This window comes from Platichthys flesus, chromosome 7 (genome assembly GCF_949316205.1).
Source record: "Platichthys flesus chromosome 7, fPlaFle2.1, whole genome shotgun sequence".
Taxonomy (NCBI): domain Eukaryota; kingdom Metazoa; phylum Chordata; class Actinopteri; order Pleuronectiformes; family Pleuronectidae; genus Platichthys; species Platichthys flesus.
The window spans coordinates 3,582,750-3,594,591 of record NC_084951.1 but is presented as its reverse complement, the minus strand read 5'-3'; the positions used below and the strand labels follow the sequence as shown (position 1 = coordinate 3,594,591).

The 11,842-nt window shown below is 43.6% G+C and overlaps 1 protein-coding gene across 3 annotated transcripts in view; it reads right to left on the bottom strand.

The window, feature by feature from the left end:
- Positions 1-1,213: 1,213 nt before the first annotated feature.
- Positions 1,214-11,842, bottom strand: part of flna (filamin A, alpha (actin binding protein 280)) — a 46,930-nt gene continuing 36,301 nt past the window's right edge. For 2 of the 3 annotated variants that reach the window (XM_062391145.1, XM_062391147.1), the window contains 18 exons: positions 11,559-11,806; positions 10,578-10,652; positions 9,705-9,804; positions 9,452-9,592; positions 9,211-9,339; positions 8,832-9,005; positions 7,714-7,875; positions 7,416-7,619; positions 7,171-7,323; positions 6,966-7,088; positions 6,542-6,808; positions 6,299-6,436; positions 5,967-6,082; positions 4,753-4,885; positions 4,430-4,606; positions 4,080-4,298; positions 3,805-4,002; positions 1,214-2,891 (listed from right to left, as the gene is read on the bottom strand). In XM_062391145.1, the coding sequence (XP_062247129.1) occupies positions 2,707-2,891; positions 3,805-4,002; positions 4,080-4,298; positions 4,430-4,606; positions 4,753-4,885; positions 5,967-6,082; positions 6,299-6,436; positions 6,542-6,808; positions 6,966-7,088; positions 7,171-7,323; positions 7,416-7,619; positions 7,714-7,875; positions 8,832-9,005; positions 9,211-9,339; positions 9,452-9,592; positions 9,705-9,804; positions 10,578-10,652; positions 11,559-11,806 (2,942 nt within the window). In that variant the 3' untranslated portion in view covers positions 1,214-2,706. The remainder of the gene's footprint in view (positions 2,892-3,804; positions 4,003-4,079; positions 4,299-4,429; positions 4,607-4,752; positions 4,886-5,966; positions 6,083-6,298; positions 6,437-6,541; positions 6,809-6,965; positions 7,089-7,170; positions 7,324-7,415; positions 7,620-7,713; positions 7,876-8,831; positions 9,006-9,210; positions 9,340-9,451; positions 9,593-9,704; positions 9,805-10,577; positions 10,653-11,558; positions 11,807-11,842) is intronic. The other variant, XM_062391148.1, reaches the window with a different exon arrangement.

The window sequence follows — 11,842 nt, the reverse complement described above, 5'->3', positions numbered from 1 at the left end:
TATATGACTGAACCCTGATATACAGATTCAGCATCATTCACTCATTCATATCAATGAATTATAATTAAATGTATGTTTCAACTGTTAGGCATCTTGAAATCTTTCTTTTAATGATATAATGCCTCACCCCTTAATTGCTGTTACTGAATGCAGTCTGTAACAAGGCACAAAATTCAACAGCTTTACGTTTAACTAACACACAGCCGTTGATCATTTTCCCATTGTCTTCCAGTTGGTTTTATGATTGAATTAAAATTTGAGTGGTAGCAGCTGATCATGGACAATGAGATTGCTTACTCCTACTGACATACCATTAGTGGCAATAACCCCTCCATTACAATCGTTGCTGCTTCCTTCATCTCTATCAGACAACATTGACACACTTGTCCAGTATGTTAGAAACGGTTTCTTCTAATCAAGGTGTTAAATATTGTAATTAAGTTTTTGTGTTCAGCTACACAAAGCATCTTTTGCACTTCTGTCCGTCCGTGGAGATGGATAACAGATGAAATAAGATAAGATAAAACTTAATTCATCCACACACTGAGGAAATGCACTAGCAGACAAGTCAGAATGAGGTAGACAAGAAAATACAACTATAAAAAGGCTATAAAGTAAGACTAAAACATACAATAATAAAGTCAGAATATGTGCATAATATAACCTTTTACTACCAAAATATTGTTTGTATAGAAATGTTGTTGAGTGATTGCACAAGTATGTTAAACTGTATTTGTGCATAACTATACGGAGATAGTGGGATTGACAGGCCCATATGTGCCGATTAGATATATAGTATAAGTATAGGCAGATAAAAACTGAATATTTTATTTCAAATATATACAGGTATAAATCCACACTAGTATGCAATATAGCAGGTATGCAGGACATGTGTTGGTGACATGTGACCACTCACATTTGACTCTCTCTCAGGTTTCTGTTTTTAAGTTCACTCTGCTTGAGGGTTAAAGACAAAGGATGTCACACCTTGTTAAGACCACTGAGACAAATTGTAAAATGTGACTATGGGCTATACAAATAAAATTTGATTGCTTGAAATGTATTGATTGCTTTTAAGACTCTTTACAAACAGGCCCCAGGCTGCATCTCTGATCTTTTAATTCCTTATTTACCTCTGCAACCTACTGATCGTTGGTCAAGGGTCTGCTGTTTTTGTTATTATTCTAAAGACACGAAACACAAAGCCAATAAATTGACAGAAAAATACTTAGACAACTTTATTGTGTATCAAAATACTGTCTTACAAACACATTTAAAGCCTTTTATTTAGGACAAGATTCATTTTTTTTGTTCTGAATTGTAGATTACGCACAAAGCGGGCTGGAAGGATGAGGGGAGGGGGTGTGTGGCGACTGAACAAGGTGAGATACAAACAATAAGCGGAAACCAAAGCAACGCATCTGTTCTCATTTGTTTTTGGTCATCGTGTTTTCAGGACATGACAAACCACGGCATCATCTTCAGCCCATCTGTCCAGCACAACATCAGAAACTTCCCTTTTTAAACCCATTTTAATTTATACGACAAAAAAAAAATGTGTCAAAGTGAACCACGCCACAGGTCAAGTTGACAGTTGTCACCAGTGGTGATCTTGGAGAGAGCATTAGTGATACAAACCACGGGTGAGCTACTGTGAAATGTGTGCCGTCTCTGTTCACGTTGTCGCATCATCTTTCCTCATTTGTATTATTTCCCTACGACTCTAATCTGTATTTTGGTTTTGAGAACAGCAGTGGCTAAAACTGGATCACACTAGCAGCAGGTAAAACAACTGGGTTAGTTAAAGAGCATCAAGAATACCACATGCTGGAGTGGACTGAGCCAGTGCTGGGAACCAACACTACAAAGGCCACCCCTGTAGATGCAACAGACGAGCTGTTCATCTGACTTTTATACTGACAATTCAAACAGAGTGTGTCACAGTGCGTAAAAGAGCTTTTACACGTTCTTACATAAAAACCCACAGGTCAGGAAGGCACATTATATATGACACTCTTTGCTCATATAAAAGCTCATATTAACTGATTGCATTTTTTTTTTTTGTATATAAGAGGAGCTCCTCCAGTGTAAAATGTAACCTTGCATCCAATGCTGGGCTCCGTCCGGCCAAAATCGACTGCTGCTACACTATGCTAACCTAACCTATCATCCTACACTAGTACAAACGCATCTGCTCTTGTCCAGGACAGAAAATGTAAAATAACCTAAGGCACAATTGACTGCCAGCTTACAGTAATGAATAAAGGTGCACGTTTCTCCTCCCTACTTTTACTGAATGATGGGAGGAAAAGAAGAATGAAAGAAGAAATCCGAATGATCGTAAAGTGAAGAATATTCAGTGTCTATTGTTCGTCTATGGGAGAGATTGTGGACTCTGGTTACAGTGAAAATGTTGGTTTTAAAATATTCACTTGCTGGCTGAGGGTAAACACTGATGTGACCAGTCTTTTTATTGTTTGCTTTCTAGCTGGTTAAAGTTGGAGTCACCAATTCTAATCAATAAGCCCTTTTCATTTCTTCAGAATGGCTTACTCTACCTTCAAATAATTGTACTGTAAAATAAGAAGCCAGAAATGTTGATGTAATGTGGGAGGGAATTGGAGCTGTAAACATCGATTGGTTCGATTCTGGATACAATTTCAGTTTTTTAAACACTGGTTTAGGTTTGGGATTGGGGGCAGGGTTTTAGACGATGATGTGGTAGGGGCTGCCGGGGATGTGCTCGTCTCCCCACTTGACCACCAGGATGTACTCTCCTTTCTCTTTGAGCTGGTAGCTGACATTGTACAGGCGGTTGCCCAAATGTTTCACTAGGATCTCTTCACAGGGAACCTTGGGGCCATCCACACCAACTAGGAGCATGTTACGACCTGTGAATGGAGACAGAACAGATGAATTTACATTAGTAAATTGTTGTTATCGGCTTCATCTACAACTACAAATAAATGAGATCACTGAGGAAATTAAACATTTTTAGCTAGTGGGAAACTGTCCACTTTCATTTGAGCCTCAAGATTTATAAAGTCATGAGACACATTTTATGACATAAACTCTTGAGGATTCAGATTTTCTCCAGAGATTGTCTCTAACACATTAACAAGGAATCAGGACATTCTCCGCTCAGACAAGTTCGAACAACAAAATATCTATTGAGAGTTAAGGTGAGGGGTGTATTGCCTTTTATGTCCTTCTTCTGCCTGATGCACCAGCAGGCAGAGGGAGGACATAACATGCTGTGGAGATCTACATCTATGTGTATGGCAATCTTTTCACTAGGGGGCTGGCCAGAGAAACTCCTGAGAAAGAAGCTCTCAATCAGGCATTTGCATTATCTCCAATGTATGGTGATCTTCAGTGTTCAGTGCCTGCCTAAAAGCAGTTTTAAAGTACAGAAAAAAAATTGTGAGTTACATATTTACAGCTGCCAAGAAGGTTATATTTTTATTTTGTCGTTTAAATTTCTGAGTGAACGAGAACTGCATTGCATGCCACTTGCAGGTACTGTACGTGCACAACTGCAGCTGAAACTATGAGCTCTGACCGTTTGTGTGGACAGTAACAACTTTATGGTTTAATGCCCAAGCCAGCATCCAGCAAATAGCACTGCACACAGCTATACAATGAAAATTAAAACTAAAATGTTCAGGCGAACCAGACATATTTGTCCCCAAACTCAGCAGTTTAAAAAGGGCAAAAAGCTCATTAAAGCTTAATAAAGATTTTGTTTTGCTTTAATAACATTATTTCCTTCAGATTTGAACACAAAGTCACAGTTGTTCTCACCAGCTTTGCTGCAGTCAACACTGAAGCTGTTCTTCTGACCAATAAAGCCCTTGGTCAGGCCACTGCCCTTCGCCACCACCTTGCTGGCGTCTGATTGGGTGGGAGCAGCCTGTTGAGAACAGCTGATGGCACGGGTCACAGGGTCAACCATAACAGAAGAGGTTTCGTGCATACTGTGGCTGGACACGAGCTTGGAACCTGAAAGATGGAGAGGAGAGTATTAATCTTTGAGGTGATTCCACAATTTTTTTGTTGCAGTTTGAAATCTTCCTCACCAGTGATCTTGGCCTTGAAGGGGCTTCCGACTATGTGGTATGGGCCGCCATATTTGATGGAGATGAGATAGTTTCCAGGGGCCATTGGGGTGTATGTGACCCTGTAGCCCTCGGGGCACTCCACACAGTCCATCTTCACCTTGGAGGGCCCGTCGATGGTCACAGCTAAAGCGCCGGGGCCTGCTTTGCTTGTGTTCACCACAAAATCACAAGCTGTTCCTATGTCCAAGGATTGAGGAGACGATGAAGATTAATTTGAGGGTTAGTGGGACAAGGAAATTCTGTTCAGATGAAATCCCCTTCCACTCCAGTTCCATTATTTTAGTTCTGTTATGTTGGTTGTGTTTTACCTGTGGTGCCCCCCTCCAGTCCGGATCCATAGGCAGACACCATGCCAGGGTCTCCAGCCTGGCCAGCCTCTCCAACTCGGATCTTAAACGGACTACCAGGGATGTGACTCCCGTTGAACTTCACATCAATGAGATAGAGACCGTTCTCTCTGGGGATGAACCGGACTGCGTATTTATCTGGACAAGCAGAGTGAAGGTGAAAGGTGAGGCACATTAAATGTGTACAGTGACACTGTCTCAAGTGTCCCCTTCAAGTGACATCACTGCCGTGTGAGCAGATAGAGGATTTTTCGGATGAGTGGCGATGCCTCTCCTGTGGTTACCTTGGTCTATCTCAGTGACGCAACACTCCTCCAGAGCTCCAGATGGGCTGTGGACCTTTGCATCAATCACGCCCTTGGCCCCGTTCAGGCTGACAGCGAACGATGCTGGCTGGTTCACCTTCAAACCCGACTCCTGCTCGACAACACATACTTACACGCTCAACACTGTATCACCATTATTATAACAGTAGACAAACAACTTTCTACGTGACAGCAATCACTGCAGTATCATTTTCAGATTACATATGCTACCTTACCTGGGGGTCGCTAACAAGGCTAAAGAGGATGGCTGTGTGCAGTGGAAAGACAGACGGAGCAGGTTTTTGTGCGAGTTAAACACAAAATGAAGAGAACTGAGAAAGATAGGGTGACTTTTTTTGTTTTAAAAATAGCCAGTGTACAAGTTTGACAGTTGTATGGTCAGGTGTCATAGATCTGCGCCTGTGTGAGGCTGGGTCTGCATGCAGATGATATCAATGTATGATCTCTGAGAAAATAGATGAAACCTTTTACAGTATACAAATGAAAAAGCTCATGTTAAGTAATTTCTTTTGATTTTGACATAATTATCTCATTCACTGAGCAGCTTATACTTTTTGACTTACAATGAGTATTTGTATTTTTATCATGCATAACTCACTTTTTATGTTCCTGTCAGAAATAGGCTTCCATAGCATCATATGAAATAGACACAAGAGAGGAAGAACAGCCCATGTAAGACCTCTTTAACCCTTTAGCGCCCCAAATCACATTTAGAGGTGGGAGGCTGTTGAGAGCCTTTAGAATGAGGCACGAGAAACACACACAGTCCTCGAGTATCCCAGAAGCCCTTGCACTGCCCAACAATGCAACAGCAGCTGTTGATCCTTTGCCTGTAGCTCTTAACTGTAATTGTGTTGGCCTGGTAAGACACTTTAAATTTAAATTTAAAAACAAACTATAACATTGAACTTCATCTGTCTTCGTTACCAACTCCATATTATCAAAGTACTTCGGAGCAGAACCAAATTGTTTATTGTGTAAAATCACATAAACTGAACTTTAGAAACTGTCATAAAGCTAGAACTTCCTAAAGTTGTACTTTATTGTAATGCACACTTGGGTATATTTTTTCCACCCCCAACTCAAATTCAATCTGATGCTGCTGCATTGTGGGCAGTGTACTGTGGCCTGCTGTGTGTACACACGGATGTGTGCGTGTCTCAGAGCCTCACCTGAAGACTGGCAACAGTGAGGCGACGGGCGTCATCTGATGGTGAGGCCACAGGGACGACGAAGGGGCTGTCAGGAATGTGCTCATCGTTGAAACGAATAGACACTTCGTAGTCTCCTGCAGGGGACAGGATTTCACGTCAGAGAAACATACTCAAATCGAACAACAGGGACAGAGCTTTACATTTATTCATTCGATTTCTCGATCAAGAGAAATACAACCTTTATGCAAGGAGGGACAAACGTATAACAATACCAAGTAGAACAAAGACACCAAATCTGCTGCACATGCTTAGTTGTCATTCATCCAAACTCTCCCCCTCTCTTCCCTCACCAGGCTCCTGCACAATGTAGGACACTCCACTTGAACCATCCTTGCGATCCTCAAATGCGATTTCGGCCTTGCTTGGACCCTCCACAGCAATACTGAGGCCTCCGGCTCCAGCCTCCCTTGTCCAGATACTAAACTCAGCTACACACAACACATGGGCAAATCAAAGTAAGCTACAAGATGGTAAAAAATCCAAAACACAACACACACAAGCATGCACTCTAACAATCCCACTACCGCACTAACCTGGAACTCCAGCTTCCGCCCTCTCCAGGCCGGGCCCTCCAGCACGAACCTTATGGGCCCCGCCTTCTCCGAGAGGGCCGACGGTAAACTGGAACGGGCTGCCGGGTACGTGCATGCCATTGTATTTCACACACACGGTGTGCACCCCCGTCTCGGTGGGGACGAAACGAATGCAGTAGGTGTTGTTCTCTCCCTCCATGATGTCAGCCTTGTGAACCTGACCAGATGGACTAGTCACCTGAGCAGTCATGTCTGCGATGCTGATCTCTGAAGAGACACATAAAGTGATTCATTCTAATCTGTTTGAATTAAATGTTGAGCTGGAACTTTCTAAATGTGAACTTGCACAAAACTGTACAACAAGGCAAACCCCCTGTATCAGAAAGTTTGAGATGCACAGTGATGTCATTCCTGCTTTAGTCACCTGGGATCTTGAGGCTGAGGTCGCACTGGCTGCCCACGTTGGCGACTGATGCTGCTCTCCTCTTCCTGGTGATGCTCTCCTTCATCCGGCCCTCCCCCGTTACCTTCACGGTAAAAGCGCTCCCTGCGCACACACACAATGACAGATTTAGTTTGGTAGTCGAGAACAACAACACTGTAATCTCGAGCCGTTTTAAGGTAAGCACCCTGAACATGTTGGTCTGCGAACTTGATGTTGATGATGTAATTGCCAGGCTCAGTGGGGCAATAGGTGACCTTACAGGTGCCGTCCTCCTGGTCCTCTGTGTTGATATCCACTTTGCTGGGTCCCTCAATGGACAGGCTCAAGCCACCATAGCCTGTATGTGAGAAACATGACAGGGTGGAGATAAATATAAAATCTAGATGATTTAACAAACACAAGCAGACATTTTTTTTATCAAACATGTACCTGCATCACGAGTGTCGATAATGAACTCCGCAGGCTCAAAGGTCCTGGCCTCGCTCAGACCCTGGCCACTCACACGCACCCGGCTAGCATCACCTATCTCCGACTGGTTGATCATTACAGAGATGGGGCTGCTAGGAATGTGGCGACCGTTCTTCTTGATGTTAACAAGGTGCTCTCCGATCTCCTTAGGAACAAACGAGATGCCTGTGGAAGACAAATGCATAAACACAGGAGGTGAGGGTTCAAACAAAGGGAGATAACAGCCGAGACGTTTTCGTTACATCCAACACACACTCACCAACGTGGCCATTACGCAGTATCTTCAGCAGGCAGGGCTCCTCACGGCCAGACGGCGTGGTGAGGGAGGCAGTCAGCTGACTGAGGTCGAGTTCTCCAATGTCCAGTGGGATGTCGGCAGTTGAGCCCACCTTCAGATGGGACATCCTCATGGAGTCATCGCCTGGAGACACAGCAGTCAAAAGCCAGTTAGGGCACCGGCTATACTGAAAGGCACACGCTATGTTAAAGTTTGACATAACGACCAGAGTCTCTATTCATAAAAGACACACCACTGCTGCACTGACAGTAAAGTCACAAGCAAGACTGCAGTGAGCCGTCCACTAACCAGAAGATCGGCGGTTCAATCCCTTTCTGGATGCCAATGTGTCTTTGGGCAAGAGACTGAACTCCAAATTACCCTCGACAGCTGTGCTGACAATATGTGAGTGATGTGTGATTTACATTATGACTGTGTGTGTGTGTGTGTGTGTGAATGGGTGAAAATTGGACAAAGCTGTACTTTGAAAGGTCCTCAAGACTAGAAATGATCACTATAAACACAGATCATCTACAATCTATCTTCTCCGGGCTCTGTGTTTGTTGTTTTCTGAAGTTTTGAGAGGAGCAAAAGAGCATTCCCATTGTTAACTTATGCATCCAATTCAAAACCCTTTTTCCAGAGCAAACACTGGTCAGATCATAGGGCTTTTTACCAGCAGTAGGTACCTCCACCAAGGAGGTTATGTTTTCCCCCTAGACCATTTTTTTGTTTCTGTTTGATTGTAATCAAGATTACACAGAAACAATTGAACGGAATTCCATAAAGCTTGCTAAAAGGATGTGGTATGGGTCAGTCAGATCCAGGAAAGGACATTTTTCAATCTTTTACTTGATTTCTTAGAAAAAATCTCCCGGATCTTGTTGAAAAAAATCTGAAATATTTATCGGAATTGACTTTGTCAATGTGTGCAAATAAGTGCAGATCCAAATAAAAATCTGGATCTTGTGAATTTGATTGTAATTTCATAAGGGAACGTTTGGGCCTAGGTGGAGGTGTTCGCTCTTAGTGTCCCATTCCAGTTTCGTGTGTGTTTTACAGGTCAAAAGAACAGATGATGTGAGAATACAAGATGTTACCAGTAATCCGAGCAGAGAAGGGGCTGCCAGGGATGTGCTTGTCATTGTATTTGACGAGGATGCTGTAGTCTCCTGGCAGGACGGGCAGGTAGGACACGGTGCATGTCCCGTCCTGGTTATCCAAACAGCTGATATCGGCCTTGGATGGACCCTCGATGGCCAAAGACAGACCACCTACAAAGACATGATATGAATGCTGTGTCCATCATTGTCACTGTTATTGTGTTTATCTCTGTATTTCTTTCTCTGGGGTCTGCAGTGGTCTTAATGATTTAATTGGATTAAATGGTTTGTAAAATGAATACAAAAAAGGAGTTAGAGATAGTATATGTGCATCTCCATGCAATCTACAAATGTCTGCCACACGACAGCTACATACCCTCTCCAGCGTCTTTAGTGTTAACAGTGAAGACAGCTGGCTTGTTGACGGTCCCGTGGATGAGGCCAGGCCCATAGGCACTGACATTACCACTGTTCATGTAGTCCACATAGAACTGTAAGGGGCTTCCTGGAGAAGAAGAGTAAGAGCGAGAGAGTTGGTTTGTGATGCTTCTTTCTCTCGAACAACTCCCATGCATCTCAGAGAAGTATTTTGATTTTTGCAGAAAGGTAAGTTGTACCAGGGATATGGATGCCATCATATTTGATGTCCATCTCGTGCAGACCAGCCTCAGTGGGTGCATACTTGACAGTAACAGTACCGTCCTTGTTGTCTGTGATGTCAGGCTTGGCCACATTGCCCGACGGCATTCGGACCTCCCCTTCAGCAGAAGACACAAACATACTGTGAGATACAAGCCACATGGGAATCATCTGGCAAGACTGAGGTCCAGTTTATGTCTGCTCTTTGTATTACAGACTCATTCATGCTACCTGTGATCTCTCCCTTCTGGATGGTGAATGGGATGACCAAGTCAAACGGTCTCAGCCCTGCCACGTCCAGACCATTCATTCCCATTGGTCTGTCTGTTGCCTAGGGAACAGAGGTCAGAGGTCAGATAAACTGTCTAAGAAGAGGACAAGTTGATGGGTGTGGTTAAAGTAACGTATATGTCATAGCTGTAGAGCAGGACAGACGGGTAAAAGCTTCCAAAACACCAACAAACAACATGGGATGACACAATCATGAAATGAAATGATTGACGATGGAGATGACAACTGTGATCATGATCAGGATGATGACACCGACACAAGCTGCGAGAGAGAATGAGATGAAGACAAAAACACCGGCAAGTCAGGGGGTGAATGAAGATGCACAGTTAGCCATTTTGTAAGAATGTGGAGCAGCTGACGTGCCCACATTGTACATCATAGTGATTCTCAAAATGGCTGCTTTTGTCTCCTAAGCAAGTTGACATGGAGCACTGCTGAACAGATGGGCTGCTCGACCATGAATGGAAAATATCTAATTCCAAAATTGCAGGGGAATCATTTCCGGTGCTGCTGGATAAAAACAGTGCACATGCTTTGGGGAGGCATATGACTTTTTGATTTTGTGCAGCTCTGTTGCATTGTCCATGTGTTTGAGGAATACTGTTCCTGAAATGGAGGGAATGAAGGAAGAGGGAAAGAACCCTCAGAGATGAAACACCTGCAATGAGAGGCAGCACACACAGATGTAGGCTGATGAAGGGCTTTGTAGGGTTGGGATGAAGTGCTGTGCAGGATGATATAGATGAGAGAAAGGAGGAAAATGGGATATGAATGAAAGGAAGGAGAGAGGCTGGAGACAGAGGTTGTAGGTACCCAAGGCTGTTGAGCGTAGTACTGGGGCATTTGGCTCTGCTGCATGAGCTGGTCTGATGGAGCGCCTTCCAGTGCCTGACAGGGGATGGGAGGTGGTAGGTAGGGGGTGGTGTAGGGGAAGGAGAGGGTAAAACGGATGGAAAGGATCGGAGGGGATATAAAACAGTAGTGTGAAAATGTTTGGTGCCTTCACGAAGCTTCTGTAGAGAGAACTTTACCGAGGGATCTTTGGTCAATGCAACATCTCTCACTCACACTTTTACACCACTCATGAATATATCAACGTGGGTGGCTCTGCTTGTTGTCGAAGTGTATGCAAATTATCCTGCAAGTCAAATATCCTAAATCCTAGAAGATATTCTGAATAAAGTAAAGCATTGCAGCATCTCAGCTGTTACTGCCATCTTGAATAGTGTAATTGGTGAGGTTTAGACACCAAGAAAAACTTTTCCACCATATTCACATATTTGAAAAGCTTTTGATGATTTATAACAAAAGTCTAAGCCCTCAAAGATTTGGGACTCCTTGGATTTGATCCTACAAAGTCAAAAACTGTTCTTCTCTTCATGTTTTTATGTTCAAATTCCGCTGTGATCAACATGTGAACGCGGTTACAGAGGAGGATATCAGAAGACATAACATTTTTTTTATGTCTGGTCTTGTGAACACTTGGATGACACCACAGGAGCAGTATGGAGGCATTTAAGTTTTTTTCAGTTTTCTATGTTTGAAGAATCAGTCCCCATTTACTTCAATTGTATTGTATTTCGCTGCAACGCTGTTTACCCCTGAAACTCCTAAAGTGTTTTGAGGAATCAAACATTCACCCACACCTCCATCCGCATAGAGGTGAGAAGAGTATGAGTGAATCTTCATTTTTGGGCGAACTTGTACGTTTCTCTTGTTCCAAACAGCAAGCAGTAAAATAGCACGGCTACTTAGCCCACCTCTTCTGCATAACTAGAAGTTAAGATGGCTCACCGTAACTTGGAAGGGACTGTTCGGGATATGTTCCCCTCCAAAGCGAACGCAGATGACATACTCGCCAGGCTGCGGCGCCGTGTAGAAGATATCGAATGTGCCGTCTTCGTTTTCAACAACGTCCACATCAAGCTCTGCCCCCTCGGGCGTGCACACGCTGCAGGTCACCTTGCCTTTCCCAGCGGCCTTTGCGTCCACTGTGATGACAGTCTGCTCCCCAATCTGGATAGTTGGGCCGACACCAGCACCTTAAGAATGGAGAAGAAAAGGTAAATGGTGATATG